The following is a 22,595-nucleotide window of genomic DNA, read 5'->3' on the forward strand; positions in this document are numbered from 1 at the left end:
TGTGATAGTCCATCCTTCTGTCTTTCTGTAGAAGACACAAGGAAGGAGAGTTGGTTTTTATACCCCGGTTTTCTCTACAATCACCTTCCCTTCCTCTCTCCACAACAAACACCTTGTGAGGTAGGTGGGGTGAGAGAGTTCAGAGAGAACTGTGATTAGCCCAAGGTAACCCAGCAGACTTCATGTGGAGGAGTGGGGAATCAAACCCGGTTCTCCAGATTGGAGTCTGCTGCTCATGTGGAGGAGCGGGGAATCGAACCCAGTTCTCCAGATTGGAGTCTGCTGCTCATGTGGAGGAGCGGGGAATCGAACTCGGTTCTCCAGATTAGAGTCTACTGCTCATGTGGAAGAGTGGGGAATCGAACCCGGTTCTCCAGAGTAGAGTGCCGCTCATGTAGAGGATTGGGGAATCAAACCTGGTTCTCCAGATTAGAGTCCGCCGCTCATGTGGAGTAGTGGGGACTCAAACCCGGTTCTCCAGATTAGAGTCCACCACTCTTAACCAGTATGCCACACTGGACACATCTGCCAACAATTCCCCAGTCTCCAGTCAGGCGTTGCGGTAGTTTCCCAACCAGGAAAACAGGCCTCTGCTGTACCCGATTTCTCCAGTCTGGCTGAGCATGCAGCGAGCGCACCAAAGCCTTGCTTGTACTGACATCCAGCTACATGACCACAAGTCAAGTGCATACATATCCTACAACTGTAGGCTACGTATAGGCTAGCGCTGGGCTACCAAAAGCCAGATCCACACAACTGCCTCGCAACAGGGTGATGTGGTTGAAGTCCTCACAAACAATGGTTTTTGCACCTGCTGCCAAAAGCCAAAACAGGCCTTGGATTTCTGTAAATCACAGTACAGGTCAAAGCCGGACTAAGTAAAGGCAGCACACGCCGTTTGAATTGCTTTCCAGGAAGTGGCAGCTCTCTCTTAAACCATGGGAAAGTTCAGTCATTCAAGCAACACAGCAGCAGCTTCACATTCGTGACAAAGCACATATGACCCGTTGGCCTCGATCTGTGGCCTAGAGACCACCGCTGGTTGCTGGTGCGTTTCCAAAATGGCTCCTGCCCAGAACTGCCAGGAAAGACGACAAAGGGAAATGCTGGGGGCTGAAGTGGCAAGCCAGTTTTAAATTTTAAAGCCCCACGTTGAAAAGTTGTGCTGTTGAAGAAGAAGGAAGCAAGCAAGGGCAGGGAGAGACAGTGAAGAAAGCCCCTGAGGTGTGTATGGTTCTCCCCGACTGGGCACAGAGAACTTTGTAGGATCCTGTGTATAACGGAGAAATGGCATTGCTGAGAATTAAGAACAAAAGAAAAGCCATGCTGGATCAGACCCAGGCCCATCAAGTCCAGCAGTCCGTTCACACAGTGGCCAACCAGATGCCTCTAGGAAGCCCACAAACAAGACGTCTGCAGCAGCATCCTGCCTGTGTCCCACATCATCTAATATAAAAGGCATGCTCCTGATACTGGAGAGAATAGGTATGCATCATGACTAGTGTTCGTTTTTTACTAGAGGCCATGGATAGCCCGATCCTCCATGAACATATTAATTCAGCAACCTTTCAAATACCGTTTCACACTCTGTCACCCACTGAGACCATTTCCCTGCAAATTCTCATTTGCCTGCTTTGCTGCGTCCTCCATATGGCAAGGGAGGACGACAGATGAGCGAGGGGCAGCTGCCGCTATCAAGATCTTCTCAGCAGACAGGAATGAAAAGGGTCGGTTTCAAGTGTCGGCAGTTCCTGCAATCAGTAGGAAACCCGCAACCCTTTTGCTGAAAGTCAGTGCCATCTACAGGGAAGACACAGTACAGCAATCCAGGTGTAATGCCTCACAGATCCACTGGGTTTAAAAAACACACACCATAAATCCTGTGGCGATTTTTAAAGGCGTAATGTGGCAAAAGCCGTTACGGACGGCGAGCCAACTTTGTCACATGCATGAAAAGTCATGTTTCTTTTTAGCAACAGTGCTGGCGGCATGGGACCAACAAAGTAGGTGATGTGAAAAACCACTGTCTGAAAATCCGAAGAGCCGCTGCCAGTCTGAGAAGACAATACTGGCCTTGATGAGCGGATGATCAGATTCCGTATAAGGCAGCATCATGTTTTATTAATGGCGCCAATTAGAATAATTAGGTTTTAACGGCTCATTGTTTATAATAGTTTATAATTTTTTAACTGATTTTAGTATGAACTCCTGTTGAATTTTATGTGTTGGGTTATCTAACGATTGCTAACTGCTCTGAGCCCGGCCTTGGCTGGGAAATAGAGCAGGGTACAAATTGAATAGGGGAGGGGCTGTGGCTCAATTTGTAGAACATCTGCTGGCGTGCAGAAGGTCCCGGGCTCAATCCCTGGCATCTCCAGTTGAAAGGGAATAGGCAAGTAGGTGATGCGAAAGACCTCTGCCTGAGACCCTGGTGAGCCGCTGCTGGTCTGAGTAGACAATACTGACTTTGATGGACCAAGGGTCTGATTCAGTAGAAGGCAGCTTCAAGTGTTCAATCTACCACCTGAAATTGCTATCAGCCCCAACAGTTGATAAAATAGTTACTGTACCATTTACACAGGTTGCATAATTCAGATTTTCTTGCTAATGAATTGTACTTAACATGCCTTTCTGAGCAGGCCTCATTCTTTCAGCAGCAGAGACCAAGGAAAAGAACGGGGGCTCGCTAGATAAGAAAAGGAGGAAACCAAGCCAGAATGTCACAAATAAACAGCTTTTATTGTATTATAAAACACATCAGATTTTTTTGGCAAATATTTTACAATTTAATTCCTTCCCTCTGAGGCTGTGGAAGAATTAAGTTGGTGAAGGAGTGAGGTGGGGTATTGGAGTATTGTGTATTAGAGGAGGGGAACATTGGAAATTAAAGATGAAATTTCAATAGACTACTTGCTTAAAAAAAAAAGATGGAAAAAAAGCCTCTGATCCAGTCCCTCCCATCAAAATAAAAAGCCATTTTCACATTTTAATTCCACTATCCAGAAGAGGCCACGGGGTATAAAGCAGCAGGCGAAACCTGGCCAATTTCACCGACAAAAAAAAAAGCCATTAGAAAGATTGGGGACATTCACAGCCGTTTCTAGTAGGGTCTGTTCCGTTGATCATTTCTGAAATCGTTCCTACAAGAGAAAACAGAAGGAGGTGATTGACTTACATGTATCCAAGCGATAAAAGCCCCGCCCCAGCAACTGCTGCAGTCCACTTGCAGAAAGTTAGCTCCAAGTCCAGCTGCCAACCACTGCCTGGCTGGGGGCGCTAGAGGACCCACAAAGATCCAGAGGTGACAACCACGGGAAAGGAAGAAGCGGGTGTTACCCTCAGGCTGCCTACCAAGGACAAAATCTCTTCCATCACTCAGTCCTTTCAAAGAGACTTTGGCGCCTGCCCCCCAGTATCTTGTCCCTCTCCTGAAATGGCACCAGTTACACCCCTATACACCTTTTTGAACTTTACTAATTTAGAAGCTTCGAGCCAGCATGGTTAAGAGCGGCAGACTCTAATCTGGAGAACCGGGTTCGATTCCTCACTCCTCCACATGAAGCATGCTGGGTGACCTTGGGCCAGTCACAGTTCTCTCAGGACTCTCAGCACACTCGGAGGCAGGCAATGGCAAACCGCCTTTGAATGACTCTTACCTTGAAAACCCCACCAGGGGTTGCCGTAAGTCAGATGTGACTTGACGGAGTGCGCACGCGCAAGCAATTTAGAAGCTGGTGTCAAAGGTTCCCCATTTCTATGCCAATGATCTGGGATACATGGCCACCACAATTGAAACAAGCCCTCCCCCCAAAATGTAGCAGAAGATCCTCATTAATTTCTTTAAAAGCTACACAATTATTATTTTTTTGCTGGCTCAAACCCAAATACTGAAAGAGCCATTCCTTATTTTAAAAGGAGGGAGGCAGTGTCTCAAAAGGTGCTTGAGATTTGTTGTTAGCAAAGTTAATTCCGTGACGTCAGTGCTGTTGTACCTGTCTCTCCTTCCAAACTGGTTTGAATCCTACTTTAAATGTCACAGCTTCCCAAGAAATGCAGGGCACTCTATCAGCAATTGTTACAGTTGTTCAGCTGCCTCAAAAAACAAAAACAAAAAAAAACCCCAAAACAAAATCCCTACATTTCCCAAGGTACTTTGTAAGAGTTCAGACATGACCATTTTGTCTCTCTCTGGCAAGTGGGAAGATCCTCTTATCATTACGTACATAACAGAAAGATATATAGAAGGGTGCGGCAAAATTTATTAATTTACACTAGTGCTGTGCAAAAAAAAAACCCAAAATCCGGTAAATTTCGGGTTTGGGTTTATTGAGCCTGATTTTTTCCGGTAAACCCGAAATAAGCCGAATACCCATACTGATAAATATGGGAATTCGGCTTATTTCCAGGTTTACCGGAAGAATTCAGGCCTATATATGTGGATTTTTTTAAAGCTCCTTGGGGGGGGGCATTTTTTTAGGTAGAGCCCCCAAATTCACAGTGTACCTTGAAGGGACTCTCGTTGCACGAACCCCGAAGTTTGGTGAAGATTGGATAAGGGGGGGCGATTTTATGGGGTCCGGAAGGGGTCGCCCCCCCCTCCATAGAGAAATATTGTGAACTCCCCCCCAACCCGGTAAACCCGAGCTGAAAATAAGCCGAAACGGCGATTTTCTGCTTTGTTTTCGGCTCGGGTTTACTGATAAACACAGCCCTCATTTACACACAAAACAAAACACACGATACATTTCCACTGTTCTGAAATTCAGCACGTACCTCCCTCCCATTTTGCCACCGAAGCCGCCACCTCTGCCGCCTCTGCCGCGGAACCCCCTATCGCCTCCAAAGCCGCCTCTGCCCCGGAAGTCTGCAAGGGAGGAACACGAGAGGAGAAACATGAGGGACTCGCGCTAGAGGCTGCAGTGTCTACCTCAAGAGCGGGTCGGTTACTCGCATACCTCCTCCTGCGGGGCGAGAGTCTTCCGGCCTGGGCTCGTTACACTGGTTGCAGGAATTCCGGCGGGCAAAATTCATGTTACCGCAACTCCTGAGACAAAGCAGAATCCCAGTTTCAACAACGGCTTTTGGGTGGAAAGGGAGGACCTGGCAAGCCAGGGTTTCTTGGAGGTTTGAAGTTTGTAATTTTATCTTACAGCCAAGCACGGCCTCTGAGCAGATCAAAACAACGGCACAACGGGAGCAAACAGGTTTCCGCCAGCCAGGAGAACACCTGCTAACCACCTGCTAACAGTTAGAGCAGTTCCTCCTCGGGAGGTGGTAAGCTCTCCTTCCATGGAGGTTTTTAAGAAGAGGTTAGATGGCCATCTGTCAGCAATGCTGATTCTGTGACCTTAGGCAGATGATGAGAGGGAGGGCATCTTGGACATCTTCTGGTCACTGGGGGTGTGGGGGGGGGAGGTAGTTGTTGTGAATTTCCTGCATTGTGCAGGGGGTTGGACTAGATGACCCTGGAGGCCCCTTCCAACTCTATGATACTATGATTTTAACCCTCTGCCAACATTAAGACAACTGTCTGTGCTCTCAACACTAGTGTGGGTGGTATTTCAGGGGGCCATAGCAATAAAAAATGGGGCTCAAAATTATATGGCTGTCACCAGAAAAGAGCCCCGTGGAGCAGAATGGTAAGCTGCAATACGGCAGTCCAAGCTCTGCTCATGACCTGAGTTCGATCCCAACGGAAGTTGGTTTCAGGTGACCGGCTCAAGGTTGACTCAGCCTTCCACCCTTCCGAGGTCGGTAAAATGAGCACCCAGCTTGCTGAGGGCAAAGTGTAGACTGACTGGGGAAGGCCATGGCGCAGAGACTGCCTGTGACACAGGACGTGATGTCGCCCCTTGGGTCAGTAATGGCCCGGTGCTTGCACCTTTACCTTTTTTATGCCAGAAAAGGGGTGGGGAGAGAAGCACAAATCAGGAAGAGGACACCATGGGATGTGGGAGAAAAGGAGAGCGGGTGTGCATGTGAAGACATAGTGGGTGACGAGGAGGAAAGGAATCAGGAAAGAGGGGAAGTCGAACAGAAGGCGGCTGGAGAGCGAGAGACAGCAAGGGGATGGGATTTCCCCTCTCTCAGGAGCCCTTGTAGGTCCTTCCTTGTTCATATATATTCTGGACTTTCCCTCTCCCCTTTTCTCAGTTTCAGATTACTTTGTGAAGCCACTGGGGCAACTGCCGAGTCAATGGAGGAGGGCTAATAAAATCAGGAGCGATGGAACAGCGGCCAGATCATAAGCTTTGAATGCAGGCGGGCCTGAGGTTCAATTCCCGGCACCTCCAGTTAAAGAGCCTCAGGAAGCAGGAGGTGGAAAAGGCTTCTTGCTGCAGGGGCCCAGAAGTCGCTGACAGCGAGGGCAAACAGTCCCGGGCTAGATCAGCTCAGTACATGGAAGCGTAATGTGTACTTCATTGGGTGTTCACCACACCATGCACTGCGCCACCCAAGGTGGCATTAAGGAAAAGGACTTACGGGTTCGGACAAACCCAATCTCCGCTTTTGGGTTCCCCGCCTCGGCCTTGGAAGCCCCCGCCTCTTCCAAAGCCCCCTCCTCGTGAACCTGCGGGAACAACGACAGAGTGAAAATGAGGAAGGCGTAGCAGTACCATGAAGTATGTGCACTACGGACGGGCCGCTCATCGTTATCCCCTAGATGACAGCTGGGTCACCATTTGACTTATGGAGATGCGAATTGCCTCTTCGAACGACACTCAAAGCAGCTAAATGGAGCCTGCGTGACCAGAGGCGGTACATCTCTTGACCACCAGCTGGGGAAGGACTACAGGGGATGGACTATTACAAACAAGCCCAGTTTGTGAACTTCCTAGGGGCATCTGATTGGCCATGGTGGGAAACAGGGGTGCCAGACTAGACCTTTGGTCTAATCCTGCAGGGGTCTCCTTCAATTCAATATACAAATTCCTAATCTTAGAACCAGACTTGTCCAAACCATTTCTCTCATCCGGCTCAGCCGCCTCATTAAAGCCTTGTTCTCACATCCTCTTATCATGCCCACCTCCCTTCTCAGCAGCCAGACATCCACCAACTTAGCAGAGACAGAGAGAATGAAGAAACAAAGCCCTTCATGATGGTCAGAGGGAGGAGCCTTCTTCCCTCTCCAGCTGGCAACCCTTTCATCAACAGCTAGCCAACTCTGCAGGGCAGGGAGGAAGGCCATTTCCAATGGCCTGCTTTGTACCTAATATTTCTCTGTGAGCTGACTTCATTCAAAAAGACAGGACTTCAGCTGAATGTATTATCCTGCCCTTCCTACAGTGTGTCCTATCTATATAATTTCAATTTGCGGCACTGTTAATGTATTATGTCTAATACTTATACTTGGCTTTCAGATTTCTATAATCCTAGTCCTGTTATTTCACTTATCAGATGTTTTATTCCATTGACTACATTGATTTACATCGTGTAATCTGTCCCTGAGCCTCAATGAAAAAGGAGGACTATAACAGTAAAGTTCATAAATAAATATTGACTCATTGCTACCTCGGCGTCCACCGCCTGCTCCACCTCCTCGTATGAATTCAGGCCGTCGGGTTGCAAAGGAAACCCTGATGACGCTGCCGTTGAATTCCTTCCCTGCAGGAAGAAAAAGGGAAACAGGGCGGTGAACCCTCCGTGGGCATGCCACAGCAAAAGCAATTTAAAAAAGGAGAGAAGCTTGAAGAAGAAGAGTTGGTTTTTATACCCCTCTTTTCTCTACCTTTAAGGAGTCTCAAAGCGGCTTACAATCGCCTTCCCTTCCCCTCCCCACAACAGACACCCTGTGAGGTTAGGTGGGGCTGAGAGAATTCTGAGAGAACTGTGCCTAGCCCAAGGTTACCCAGCTGGCTTCATGTGGAAGAGTGGGGAAACCAACACGGTTCTCCCAGATTAGAGTCCATCGCTCTTAACCACTACGCCACACTGGCTCGCAACATGGAACCCTACTGAGAAAAGATACTGTTAAAGCCCTCAGACAGATAACAGAGCTGGACACACTGCCCCCCCTCCCAAAGCATCTAAACAAAATATATATTTCGGTACAAGAGATGGATTGACTCGGCCCTTAGTTTGCAAGACCTGAGCAAGGCTGTTAATGATAGGACATTTTGGAGGACACTGATTCATAGGGTCGCCATGAGTTGGAAGCGACTCAATGGCACTTAACACACACACACACAGATCAAGCAGGGAGAGAAAAGAGGCAGGGCAAGAAGGAAAAGGCCAGCGTGGTGTAGTGGTTAAGAGCAGTGGTTTAGAGCGGTGGACTCTGATTTGGAGAACCGGGTTTGATTCCCCACTCCTCCACATGAGTGGCAGAGGCTAAACTGGTGAAATGGATTTGTTTCCCCACTCCTACACATGAAGCCAGCTGGATGACCTTGGGCAAGTTACAGCTCTGTTAGAGCTCTCTGAGCCCCACCTACCTTACAGGGTGTCTGTTGCAGGGAGGGGAAGGGAAGGTGATTGTAAGCCGGTCTGATTCTTCCTTAAGTGTTAGAGAAAGTCGGCATATAAAAAACAACTCTTCTTCTTGAAACTCAAGCCTCCCAGCCAAGCTTCCTGGCTCCACAGAGGTAATTCTAGGGACAGCCACCACAAACCCTCGTGAGTGGGGTTAGTCATTTACCAGGCATTACCTAGCCGTTTTGTCATGTGTTAGAAAAGGGAAACTGCACATGAACACACACGCTCAGCTAATGTACAGAAGAGGGACATCCTTACCATCAAACCAGTCAATAGCTGCCTTAGCAGAAGGGGGATCATCAAAAGACACTGTCGCTTCCCCTTTTGGCTTGCCAGTATCCTTGTCTGTGTAGAGGTTGATCATAAGCTTGCCTGTCTTTTTGTTAGTCTGTGAAGGGGGTGGGAGGGAGAGATACACAGAGGTAAATGGCATTTCCTCACTAGAGACGTCCCCAAGAGCAGCTTTGGTCAGCCTTGCAGTAACAAATATACAGAGTCATTTCAAGATCAAGCAGGATACCTTGCAATTTGTCTGTTTCAGTGTCTTGTGGCCCTTTCCCATTCTGCCTCTTTCACTCACCCACTGCTCTAGCAGGGGTGTTGAACTCAACAGTTACGAGGGCCAGATATGACATAAATGTCACTTGGTGGGGCAGTGCCGTGCCTCGCAGGCCCAGATCGAGAGTGGGGAGAGTGGCTGCCTCGGCTGGATCACGGGCGGGATAAGAGCTCTTAAGGGGCCGCAACCGGCCCCCAGGCCTTATGTTTGACACCCCTGCTCTAGGGCATCAGTAACTGCAACAATTATACAGGATAGTAGGGGGACATGACTTTGAAACGGAGCACATGCTTTGCAGCAGAACGATCTCCAGCTAAAGAAGGTGAGAAGTCAATTAGCCCTCTAATTCATTTATTTTATGTGACTTTTCTGTCTTTAGAAAATACAGCCTCCAGGATTGTTTGATCAAGGACAAGAAGGGGAAAGAGGTGGAGAAAGATGGAGTCATTAACCTTTCCTTCCCTGACATTTTCCCAAGGGAAAAGCTCCCCCCCAGTTGTTTTTACTCTTGCTGGGCAAAAATACACGTAACTGTTATGTTTTCCTTAGCAGGAGTAAATTGTTTGGGGGTGGGTGGCTTTTTTCCATGTGAGAAGACACTAGGAGAGGAGTTAAACCCCCTGGCGCACACTTGATCGAACAATCCTTGGTCCTTAGGTAGCAGGTGAAGCCCTTTCACTGTTCAAGACCCTTGAGAATCAGTACCTGTCAGAGGAGACAATGATTTGTTTCAATACATGACGGCTTTGTATGTTCCTGTAAAGACCATACCTTTCTATTAAACTTAAAAAAACACGCTTGAGGGTGGTTTCCAGAGTAAAAACAGCTGTCTGGTTCTAAAAGACTCCTCAACAAGCGGCAGAGTCAACTGCCACCTTACAAAGGCCAGCCTCTACTTTGAGGTCTGACAGTGGGGAAGAACCAAATGTATTTCTGAAAATAAGGAAGAAGAACAGCTGTAGATTACTGAGGCATCTTGCTTTCGGTACTCAGCTTCTTTTCATTGCAGAAATGCAGGGAAACGGCAGCAGAATCCTGTGCTGCCGCACAGATGGTGAGGAATTAGCAGAACGAGCAACATTTATTCCAGCACAAGGTGTCATAGAATCATAGAGTTGGAAGGGACCACCAGGGTCATCTAGTCCAACCCCCTGCACAATGCAGGAAATTCACAACTACCTCCCCCCCGCACTGTCAGCATATGTCTAGTCTGCAGTTTGTTAACTAGATCACACTGATCAGATTGACAGCTGAGTCATGTGATTATGCTGGTCTGAGCCAGTTTGCACAGCCAGGAACACGGATTTCCAGAATGACTCATCTCAGGTGAAATGTGATTGGTCATGAATGTATAAATAAGTCTGTGCATTGAATGTAAGTTTGTCCTATTAGGAACACTGGCGATTTGTGAAGCACTTTGATAGTCATAGCAGTGAATGTTAACTGCTAAAGGACTCGGTGTATATAGGACTCTGTGTATATATTGTAAATAAACTGTACATAGCAGAACTGCGTGGTGTGAACTTGCTACCAGGTGAACTCCTGAATTCCAGACACGCTGTGCACGACACCCACACCCCCAGTGCCCAGACGCTGGCCAAGATTCCCTCCCTCTCATGAGCTGCCTAAGTTCATAGAATCAGCATTGCTGACAGATGGCCATCTAGCCTCTGGTTGAAAACCTCCAGGGAAGGAGAGCGCACCACCTCCCGAGGAAGCCTGTTCCACTGAGGAACCGCTCTGTTAGAAAATCCTTCCTAATGTCTAGATGGAAACTCTTCTGACTTAATTTTAACCCGTTGGTGCTGGTCTGACCTTCATGAGTTAGAGCTCATTCCTTCAAAGCTCACGGTGGAATAAACATTGTTTGTCTTTTAAAGCACCCCTGGATTCCTGTTTTATTTTGCTGAAATAGACAGACACGGCCATCCCTCTGGAATTAAAATCTCTACCCAGCAGCTCCGGCGTCCAGCCGCTCCGCCTCACATCGGTTTCACAATTCGCCATGCCCCAAACCTTCTTTAAATTTTGCAAGCTTTACGCACCTTAATGATGCCTATTTGCTTGAAATATTCGGCCACTTGGTCTGTCGAAACATCATCCCCGAGCCCTTGTACGAAGATGGTGTTGTTGTCGGAGTTATCGGATTCCGAATCTAGATTAAAGGGGGGAGGGAGAGGGAGAGAAGTTGCTTTTGAATCAAAGGGTGATTCGGTGGGTTAGCCAAAAGCTGTTCCAAGAGGCTTGGAATCAAAGTGCAACTGGCTGTTGCGCATGTCAAATCAAAGAAGAAGGAGTTGGTTTTTTTATATGCCGACTTTCTCTACCACTTAAGGGAGACTCAAACTGGCTTACAATCGCCTTCCCTTCCCCTCCCCACAACAGACACCCTGTGAGGTAGGTGGGGCTGAGAGTGTGTGACTCACCCAAGGCCACCCAGCTGGCTTTGTGTGTAGGAATGGGGAAACAAATCCAGTTCACCAGATTAGCCTCCGCCGCTCATGTGGAGGAGTGGGGAATCAAACCCGGTTCTCCAGATCAGACTCCACCGCTCCAAACCACTTCACCTCTGGTAGCTCCATCATGGGGCAGCTTTGACTACAATCTGGAAAGCTGAGTACTGCTACAAGACTACATTCTTTGATCCTAGCAGAATCCCAAAGCACATCCTTAGAGAGAAGACAAAAAGTAGTACTGGGGGAAAATCTATTTTGAGCAAAGTGTTACCTTTCCAGCATCTAGAACTCAAGAGGTATACTGCCTCTGAGCGTGGAAGTTTCATTCTTAATCACAGTTAACAACAATCAATGGATGTCCTCAATGAGCATGTCTAATCCTGCCTGTACCATCCAAACTGCCATCTATTTTGGCAGCAAGTAAAAAGGTAAAGGCAGTCCCCATGCAAGCACCGGGTGATTACTGACCCATGGGGTGACGTCATATCCCGATGTTTACTCGGCAGTGGTTTACGGGGTGGTTTGCCATTGCCTTCCCCAATCGTCTACACTGTACCCTCAGCAAGCTGGGAAATAATTTTACCAACCAACCTTGGAAGGATGGAAAGCTGAGTCAACCTTGAGCCGAATACCTGAAACTGACTTCTGTCGGGATCAAACTCAAGTCATGAGCAGAACTTTTTGACTGCAGGACTGCAGTTTACCACTCTGCGCCACGAAGCTCTTTTGGCAGGAAGTACCGCAAGTTAATTTTGTACTGTGTGAAGTATTTTCTTCCATCTGTCCTGAACCTACTGATTGTTGAATGGCCCCTCCATGCCCCCGCCAGTTCTATTATTATAAGGCACACTCCCTATTTCAAGCCAAAGTAAAGAACCAACGACTATAAATATACCTCCATCAATGTGCATGGCATTTGACAGAATATGAGACAATAGGCCCCCGCATCCGGCTTCACTGAGAAGGTATGAGTGAGAGAGGCGGGCTCATGCAGGTGTTCTGAGAGGGGGCTCCAAACATATGAGGCAGCAAGGGAGAAAGGGAACAGGAGCCCTTAGGATGGGTGAAGGTGGCAGAATAAAGGTGCAGGCAGGAAGATAATGAGAATACCAGAACAGGGAGGTAAGTGTTGGAATAGGCATTGTCTAATGTGCAAAAGGCCCTGACCTGGACAGCCAGGCTAGCCTGATCTCGTCAGACCTTGGAAGCTTAACCACTACATCACGCTAGCTCTCAAAAAGTGGTGTGGTGCTAGGGGGAGGAACTAAGAGGAAACCAACGGAGGAGGCCTTTCAACAGGGGCTTCACATGGTCTTAACAACACGAGAGGTGAACGGCTTTGGTGGTGGGGTACTGGACAGAGGTGGGAGGGGCCAAGGAGTGACAACAGGAGGCCAGAGAGGTGGACTTGCAGTAGTCAAGGCAAGAAAAACTGGTCAGGCTGCTCTTATGCTTACCAGCGTCTGACTTTGGACCATAATCCCTTTGACCTGAGGAAAGGAGTCAAACAGAGAAAGCCAAGGGTAATTGAGCAATTACAGAAGTCATGCAAAACTAGTTTTCATCAACATTACTTGATGTTGAAAGAAAAAAAAGTGGAAAAGAGATGCAACGCTTAGAACACAAAAACAAGCTTCAGAAGATACTGTGATTTAAAATCATCTGACAGGTGTTGCAGTCTTTCAAGTTTGCAGACTGCAGCCGAGTTTATGTCGGTGGTCATCTTGCGAGGGTGGGCTAGCTGCTGGCAGCAAGAACTAACTGGTATGCAGCGCTTGGAGGACGTTTGGGCGTGCCATCCAGTGGCAAGCGAGAGTTACAACAAAAAACGTTTTTCATGCAGATGAACAAAAAGAAAACAAGAAGGTACAAATTGTTTTTTTAAAAAAATGCATAAAGACCCAACCCTTCTTGTATAAAAAAACAACACCCTTAACCAAAAGGGGTAAACAAAACAAACAATTTCAACACACTGGAACATGGTCTTTGGTGGCTTTTAAAAATCTGTTTTTCTTTTTAATTTAGAGAAGTTCCACTGAGGGTTCGGTTTTTTTTTTTTTTTCATTTTGTTTCGAAATGCTTGGCACTTACCACCAAAATTTTTGGAGCCCCCTCGGTCACCACCACTGCAGAGGAAAAATTGAAGAAGTGATTTCTTCCTGAAGTCTCTACAAGCTGAGCCCAGAAGGCATAAAAGCAACACTTATTTCGAAAGCTACCGCATAGTTGCTCAGATCCCTCGAATGCTGGTGGGAGTTACTCCAGTGAGAACTCGGCCACAGCTCCTTCCCTCGGGAGACTCATTGTCTCATCAGTCAAAGAAAGGAAGCTCTGTGGCATGAACCAGTATCCCCACATCTCCCCTGGACCCCCACAATCCCCGGGGACAAACTGAGAACTGGGATGCATGCAAAAGGTATGCATGAAGGATGGGAGTCAACAGTTTGGATTCAGTGCTTCTGCCTATAAAAGCAAGTGGGTCTTAGGCTTTTTTTTTTTTTTTGCTTACCCCTCCATTACGGTCTAAAGAAAAGCTACTCTTGGTAGTTGGGGAACCCCAGAACAGCAGGGGATGTTGTATAGGAAGAGGGTACAACCAGAAAGGGAAAACTGGCATAAGAACGTAAGAAAAGCCCTGCTGGATCAGACCAAGGCCCATCAAGTCCAGCAGTCTGTTATCACAGTGGCCAACCAGGTGCCTCTAGGAAGCCCACAAACAAGACGACTGCAGCAGCATTATCCTGCCTGTGTTACACAGCACCTAATATATTGGCATGCTCATCTGATCCTGGAGAGAATAGGTGTGCATTCTGACTAGTATCCATTTTTACTAGTAGCCATGAATAACCCTCTCCTCCATGAATATGTCCACTCCCCTCTTAAAGCCTTCCAAGTTGGCAGCCATCACCACATCCCGGGGCAGGGAGTTCCATAATTTAACTATGCGTTGTGTGAAGAAATACTTCCTTTTATCTGTTTTGAATCTCTCACCTTCCAGCTTCAGCAGCTGTGTTCTATTATTATGACAAGAGGGAGAAAAGCTTCTTCCTGTCTAATCTGTCCACACCATACATAATTTTATAGACCTCTATCATGTCCACCATTTCACCACCACATGCAGGTTCTTTATTTTGACCAATTTACATAATTTGAAGGGGGGCAATACATATACCCTAGTAAACACAGAACTGTTCTCCAAAGTAGTTCCTTTGAACCAACGTCTGCACATGCTAGACACAAAGTGGCCATACTGAGGACATTTAAAAAAATAATGCTTTTTTTTTAAATGCTTCGCACCAAGTTAATGAATTCCTCAGATCAAATCCCTTTGACCACTCTATCTACAAGGACGTCTGCATGGTGTTGGATACTGCAATATAATGTCACAATATCCAAACAGATGCAGAACCCCAAAAATTCACAACTGGGGGGGTTTTGCTTTTTGTGCATGCCTGCAGGGGTGAAATTGGTTCCCTACCCAGTTAAGTGACTAAAACTGAGTATGCGCTCAGTCTTCCAAAGTCAAAACTTATACACTGAGATGCTTTGTGAGACGGTTAAGACTGAAATTCAAGCTGCTCACTATAGTTTTTTGATCTGGTTTTTAGAAGGAGGCTTGCTTTCCCAAGTTTATGGAGACGTCAGCCTGATTCTGTTCTCCTTCGGAATGCTGATTATGAATTATTGTGCATAAATAAATGTTTTAGCTCAAATTTAAGAACTAGAAGCACGCGTCAACTTTTTAATTACTAGCCCAAGCCCGTCATAGCCCTGGGGCATCATATAAGAGGAAAAAACTAATTGTGGTCACTAGCAAATTCACCTCTGACTTCAGGATTTTCCCCACATAAAGAGAGTACAAGCAAGTGATTTGTTTTTTTAACATAGAAACCTTTAATGCTTCCTCAGATAATGTATTGCAGGCCTTTCATTCAGATGTACCCTCAAAGCAGTAGGCCCAACTTTAAACCCAACAAAAAGATGGGCTGGGATTCCCATACAGGATTGCCATTTTAGTGCGGGAAGAACCAACAGTCACGTGTTTTCGGTTTGAGACTCCTTGAAACGGACTTCAGATTTTCGACGCAGGATAAGCAAGTCCGGATGCATCGAATTTCAGTTCGTTAAATGTTTAGATTTCCAATTCTTAGCGACAGGGGATGAGATGTAGTCTAAAAAGAGCACGGCCGTTTCCACTGGGCGTTACAGAAGGTTGTAAATTTAGAGTCTACTGGTAGACAACAAAAACTGGGCCACCCTGCAAAAAGGCTATTTTAATCCGTGGCCTACTAGCCTCAACTATGCCCCATCCCCCCCCCCTGCATGCGTACATCTCCTCCCACACCCCAAATAAGCTACAAAGCAGTCTTGGGTGACAGCTGTTTGGCTTCTCTTGGGTCAGCCTGCATTCCGCAGTCGCCGAGTAGGGGTTCCCCTACTATCTGCCTGGTGATCTGCCCACTAGAAAAACAATCAGGTTCCCGTGGAGCCTTGCCGAACATTTACAACTGATGGGTCACAAGGAGAGAGAGAGAGAGAGAGAGAGAGCCCTTCTCCACACTATGGTCGGGACTGGCTTGCAAAGCATGGCTGCCACCTGTGACAGCTGGAATTACACACCATTTCGCTACTGTGCTTTCTGTACTCCTCTTTCTAAAGAAGAGTTGGTTTTTATATGTCGACTTTCTCTATCACTTAAGGAAGAAACAAACCGGCTCACCATCGCCTTCCCCTCCCCACAACAGATACCCTGTGCGGTAGGAGGGGCAGAGGCAGTGTGTCTAGGCCAAGGTCACCCAGCTGGCTTCGTGTGTAGGAGCGGGGAAACCAACCCGGTTCACCAGATTAGCCTCCGCCGCTCATGTGGAGGAGTGGGGAATCAAACCCAGTTCTCCAGATCAGACTCCACCGCTCCAAACCACCACTCTAAACCACTACAACATGCTGTAACAGGATTTTTCCCTCTAGAAAACGGAATCGTAAAGACTCCCTTTGTTGAGTTCCATGATTCCTCCCAAGCCTCATTTCCTAGGAATGCCTCACCCAAACCTCAAGCAGCTCACAGCAGCCCTGTGTCTCAGGATATATTTTTACTTACGAACCTACGAAGCTGCCTCATACTGAAAGTGAGATCACTGGTCAACTGAGCCTGGTGTTTTGCCTGCCTACTGGCAGCGGCTAATATGGCAGAGTGCCGTTTGATTCCCAGCTCTGTCGCCAGAGGCCCAGGTCTGACCTCCAAGGTGAGAGGCCAGTGCGCTCCCGTCACTGAGATATGGGCCCTCCTCAGTTTAGAAAGGAAATTCAAACTTGCATTTAGAAAACCCGTCAAACAAGGGCCTGAGCAGCAGGGGAGTAATTTGATGGGCAAACAAACAAAGAAGAACCATAAATAAAGCAAAAGTAAAAGGGTAGCTGGGGCTGAATGTAACGGGGTACCTGGGAACACCTGCCTCATTTCCCAGAGTGTCATGCTTGTTCCCCCCGACCCACAAATTAACGCGTAAGCAAATTTCCATGACATCCTACAAGAGCATTTGTCAGTCAAAATGATTTTCCAGTAGTTCTTCGCTTAGCATTTGTGGCCAAGGAACCAACAGAGTTTCCATTTTACACACGGGTCCCCCTGACATTCTCATCACTCCATCCCAACCTCCCCTTTAACCCCACTCCAATGATTTTTCAATGGAAAGAAGAGTTGGCTTTCATATGCTGACTTTCTCTATCACTTAAGGGAGACTCAAACTGGCTTACAATCACCTTCCCCTCCCCACAATAGACACCCTGTTAGGTAGGTGGGGCTGAGAGAATGTGACTAGCCCAAGATCACTGAGCAGGCTTCACATGGAGTGGGGAAACAAATCCAGTTTGCCAGATTAGCCTCTGCTGCTCATGTGTAGGAGAGGGGAATCAAACCCGGTTCTCCAGATCAGTCTCTATCGCCCCAAGTAAATTGGTTCCACATTCTGACAGAAACATGGACAGACAACTTCCCTGCGCCAATTCAAAAAGCATCTGCAACAAATGCAGGCAGAGGTGCACCATGCATAGCAACATACTCTGGCTTCAGCCCCCAATCCTACTCTACAGGACTTTAATCCTTCAACAAGCACGTAGGATGGCCCAGCCAGCCTCAGTATGCCTGTCATGTGGCTCCAGCATGGCCCAAGTAGACCCAGCATTCTGACCTATTTAGAAGAGCGGCCCCCGCTCCCAATCAGCAAGACAGCATTTAATTCTTCCAGCTTTGGAAAGAGAAAGACAGCCCCCCCCCACACCATGAACACTAAGGGACTTCCTCTTTCCCTCCCACCTTCAAACTCATTTCTTAAACTTTATAAAGATTGTTCCCAGAGCTGTGAACAGAAACAGTGCTAGTTTCACGTTGCCAGGCAACAAAGCTTTCACCAAACTCTGAGCTGGAAAAACAGACAGCTCCATTTCCATCAGAATGGAGCCCCTTCTTGAATCCAGTCTGGCTTTAAGCATCCCTCAAGGCCAGAACACACCTGGCACTACACCCTCTGCTGTCCATTAAGCTACTGAACCAAGCATGTTGCTTTCTAAGCAGAGTTAGGACATTTTCTCCGCTAACCTCCAAAGCATCCACATTAAGGGAGTCTCACCACTCATTGAAAAAGAAGTAAGAGTTATGTTAGTTTTCCAGTGTTGCTTGAAATTATGAGGAATGAAAAATCCCTAGTGTCAAACTGCTGCTTAAAGAATATGCTAGATGTGCAAACCATCAGACGTATTAGTCAAAGAAGAAGAAATTGAAGAAGTCAAAGAAGAAGAGTTGGTTTTTATATGCTGGTTTTCTCTACCTTTTAAGGAGATTCAAATCGTCTTACAATCTTCCCTTCCTCTCCCCACAATAAACACCTTGTGAGGTAGGTGGGGCTGAGAGAGTTCAGAGAGAACTCTGACCAGCCCAAGGTAATCCAGCTGGCTTCATGTGTAGGAGTGGGAAAGCCAGCCCAGTCCCCCAGATTAGAGTCCGCCGCTCACGTGGAGGAACAGGGAATCAAACCCGGTCCTCCATATTAGAGCCCACCGCTTTGAACCACTACACCATGCAGAGCTCAGTGAAAAGATGGCTACATTAATTCCCACCAGTCAAATGGGACGAATGATCACCCACCTCAGCGTTATGTCCCCGTCTTTGGAGGTCCCATGATCCCCTATGCTGGGGATCATGGTGGTGGAGTCCCCCGTCTTTGGAGGTCTTTAAGCAGAGGCTAGATGGCCATCTGTCGGGAGTGCTTTGATTGTGGGATCCTGCATGGTGGCGGGGGGGGGGGGTTGGGGTCACTGGGGATGTGGGGGGAGGTAGTTATTAACTGCCTGCATTGTGCAGGGGGTTGGACTAGATGACCCTGGTGGTCCCTTCCAACTCTATGATTCTATGTCAAGGGGATGAGCCAAGACTATAATGTACATTTTGCATATTAACAGATGAATCCTTTAGTGGAAGCATGACTGGGCCTGACTCCAGCCAACTGAACCAGGCACTGGATTTGGCCCCCTCAAACACTACCTTGCTGTAACAGAGAATGTTGGTTTCGATGCATTCCCAACTTACGTTCTCCATAAGAGAGAATCTGAAAGCAACGGTGATAAAATTGAGCACCTTCAGATCTGAACTCTGAGTAAAAACAGCTTTTGATCATCTGTAAGCACCTGTATCAGCTAGGCAGCAGTATGCTATCATGTGTAAATGCTAGGAGTGAAACTCTTACCTCATCCCAGACATTGGACCTCTGCTGTCAGAATCGAACCTGCTTCCACCTCCTCGTGGCCCACCGTAGCCTCTGCTGTCTTCTCCATACCTGCTCTTTTCACGGCGATCATCTGCAGAATTACAAAGCAATTACTCCAGAGGGGATAAACAGAGCCCCTTGCTTACACGTGATATGCTAAATTCCTATGATGTATCTGTATACTGGTGAGCACCAGGCAAAATCTACTACCCCACCCCCTTCTGGCTCTACTCCTAATTTACATGTTGGATCCAACTAGCTTTTCCACTGGTGAAAAAGAGAACACCTTAGTATCAAAAAGGCTATGCTGGGGATCATGGGACCTGCCAGAACAAAAACCATGGGGGACAGAGACCACAGTAAGGAGATGATTAGGTGATACTAAGGGAAAACGCTGGCTGGATCCAACCCTAATTTTCCAAATACTAACTACTGATTTAACTTTTTAAAAAATTGCTGATTCTAGTTGTGCTGATGCTGGTTGCTGCTTTTCGATTTCGATTTTCTGAACGGTAGATTTTTCTTTTCCTGTTTTAATGACCTACCCTAATCTGCAAACTCCCTCAAATGCCTTTCAACAGAAATACAGGATAGAAATCTCCCAAGCTAATAAATAAAGTGGGCCTGGCACCTGCTTTATCACATTTAGTCTCTCCAGCTGCCTTAAACTTTTCAGTTAATATTCAGCCTGAGGATATTACTTCTTCTATAGACCATTTCTGTTAATTGTTTTGTTTGTATTACTTTAAGGTGACATTTTTGCTTTTTGTGTATCCAGCGCATAAGCCCAGAGTGCTATTTCAGCCAACAGGAGAGATTTTAAAATAAACAGAATACCTATAATACATAAATAATAGTAAAAGGTAAAGGTCCCCTGTGCAAGCTGCACATTCCTGACCCATGGGGTGATGTCACATCCCGACGTTTCCTAGGCAGACTTTGTTTACGGGGTGGTTTGCCAGTACCTTCCCAAGTCGTCTTCCCTTTACCCCCAGCAAGCTGGGTTCTCATTTTATCGACCTGGGAAGGCTGAGTCAACCTTGAGCCGGTTACCTGAAACCGATTTCCGTCAGGACCGAACTCAAGTCGTGAGCAGAGCTTTTGACTGCAGTACTGCAGCTTACCACTCTTTGCCACGGGGCTCCCCTTGCTAAAACTAGCGAGGCCTGTGCAAGACAAAAATGCTGTCCCTCTAGGACTCAGCGTTACAGCGCTGCATGAGGATGCAAGCAAGAAGGCAAAAAGCATCATCTACATTTCTTCATGCCATGCTTGGGTTAAAGAAGTTCCTAGTCAAACCCATGACTCTCTACAGAGACTGGCAAGGGTTCTCCCCCGTCTCCAGCAAAGCCTTTCCCAGTCTTGCTAACCAAGCAGTGCACTGATTTCAATGGACTGAGAAAGGTGTAACTCTGTTTAGGGTGGCTCTGAAGATATTAAATATTGTACCCAGCAATATTTCAAAAATATATTACGAATTATTTACTGTAGGTATATAGTGACAATGGCAAGAAGAAAAAGAGCTGGTTTTTATATGCCAACTTTCTTTACCACTTAAGGGAGTCTCAAACCGGCTTACAATCACCTTCCCTTCCCTACCACAGACACCCTGTGAGGTGGGTGGAGCTGAGAGAGCTCTAACAGAACTGTGACTTGCCCAAGGTCACCCAGCTGGCTTCGTGTGTAGGAGTGGGGAAACAAATCCGGTTCACCAGATTAGCCCCCGCCGCTCATGTGGAGGAGAGGGGAATCAAGCCCGGTTCTCCAGATCAGACTCCACCACTCCAAACCATCGCTCTTAACCACTACACCACCACTCTTAACCACTACACCACTCCTACACACGAGGAGTGATGTATGCAAGAAAGTGGAAAGCAGAGGAGTACCTAGATGTAACTGAATGGTTAAATAAATTAACAGTATGCAAATATGGCTAAATTGACATCTTCAGTACATAATAGATCAATTTCCAAGTTCTATGAAAAATGGAATTTATTCTTTAACTATACAGCCAATAACTAATGATGGAATTTAAGCAATAAAAGTATTATTAGACATGAAAATATAAGTGGAATACAGAAGAGTGCTAGTACTTTACAACTGAATTGTAAAGTAAGGAGCCCCGTGGCACAGAGTGGTAAGCTGCAGTACTGCAGTCCAAGCTTTGCTCACAACTTGAGTGCGATACCAAAGGAAATCAGTTTCAGGTAGCCGGTTCAAAGTTCACTCAGCCTTCCATCCTTCTGAGGTCGGTAAAATGAACTCTCAGCTTGCTGGGGGTAAAGTGAAGACAACTGGGGAAGGCAATGGCAGACCACCCTGTAAACAAAGTCTGCCTAGTAAACGTCGGGTTGTGACGTCACCCCATCAGTCAGGAATGACCTGGTGCTTGCACAGGGGATGACCTTTTTTTAATTGTAAAGTTCCAATATAATGTAATAATTTGTTTATGTTTGTATGTCTGTATGTTTAGTTTGGAAAATAATTTTTTTTAAAAAGAAAAAAGGTGTCACTCTTGTTTATGATGGCACTGAAGATACCTTAACTAGACACAGCAGCAATTGAACCTGGAGCTTCATGCGCTGAAGGAAGGCTCCCATCCCTAAGAGCTGGGGGGATGGCTTTACAGAAAACCAGTCCCCCCCCTCCACCACGTTTCCATAACATAAGCACTACTAGCAACACTGGTGTTTACTTTTGTTAACTGTCGCTACATGTAAAATAAACCTACCCTGCACGTTGTGTCCATAACCTTCCTTCTGATGTAACTGGTAGGACGATCCTTGTGGCTGGCCAGACTTTTGGCCATAGGAGCCTGCCTGCTGACCATAGCCCTGCTGCTGGTCGCAGGAGTCTCGGTTTTGGCTGTAGCCAGACTGCTGGTCGTATGAGCTTTGCTGCTGCCCCTCTTGGCCGTAGCCGGACTGCTGGTCAAACGGCCTTTGCTGCTGTTCATAGGACCCTTGACCGTAACCGGAGGGTTGGTCGTATGGACCTTGTTGCCTTCCGCTGAAACGAAAGAGAAATATCACTGCACTCTTTTGATACAGAGGTGCAGCAAAACACACGGTAAAGTTTCTTGGCTGTAAGCATGCACCGAAATTCAAAGAGGTGGCATCTGAGATCCCTTAGCTAGCCAGGGCTGTGTTGCTGCTGGCCACTGGGAGAAGACAGGCCCTGAACGCTTGTTCAGAAGGGCCCTGCTCTGCAATACGTTTGGTAAGAGGGCACAAGAAGAGCTATATGATGACAGGAAGCTGCAAACGACTGGTCTATCCAACTCAGTACTGTCTGCTCTAACTGGCAGCAGCTCTCCAGACTCTCAAATAGAAGGATCCTTCTCAA

The 22,595-nt window shown here is 47.0% G+C and overlaps 1 protein-coding gene across 1 annotated transcript in view; it reads right to left on the minus strand.

The window, feature by feature from the left end:
- Positions 1–3,062: 3,062 nt before the first annotated feature.
- Positions 3,063–22,595, minus strand: part of TAF15 (TATA-box binding protein associated factor 15) — a 33,151-nt gene continuing 13,618 nt past the window's right edge. The window contains exons 8-18 of the mRNA XM_056864847.1: positions 21,982–22,259; positions 19,230–19,341; positions 13,582–13,616; positions 12,948–12,980; positions 11,080–11,189; positions 8,734–8,863; positions 7,513–7,605; positions 6,484–6,571; positions 4,956–5,044; positions 4,774–4,864; positions 3,063–3,140 (exon numbers count right to left, since the gene is read on the minus strand). Coding sequence (XP_056720825.1) covers positions 3,101–3,140; positions 4,774–4,864; positions 4,956–5,044; positions 6,484–6,571; positions 7,513–7,605; positions 8,734–8,863; positions 11,080–11,189; positions 12,948–12,980; positions 13,582–13,616; positions 19,230–19,341; positions 21,982–22,259 — 1,099 coding nt within the window. The 3' untranslated portion in view covers positions 3,063–3,100. The remainder of the gene's footprint in view (positions 3,141–4,773; positions 4,865–4,955; positions 5,045–6,483; positions 6,572–7,512; positions 7,606–8,733; positions 8,864–11,079; positions 11,190–12,947; positions 12,981–13,581; positions 13,617–19,229; positions 19,342–21,981; positions 22,260–22,595) is intronic.

The sequence above is a fragment of the Euleptes europaea genome, chromosome 19 (assembly GCF_029931775.1).
Source record: "Euleptes europaea isolate rEulEur1 chromosome 19, rEulEur1.hap1, whole genome shotgun sequence".
NCBI lineage: Eukaryota > Metazoa > Chordata > Lepidosauria > Squamata > Sphaerodactylidae > Euleptes > Euleptes europaea.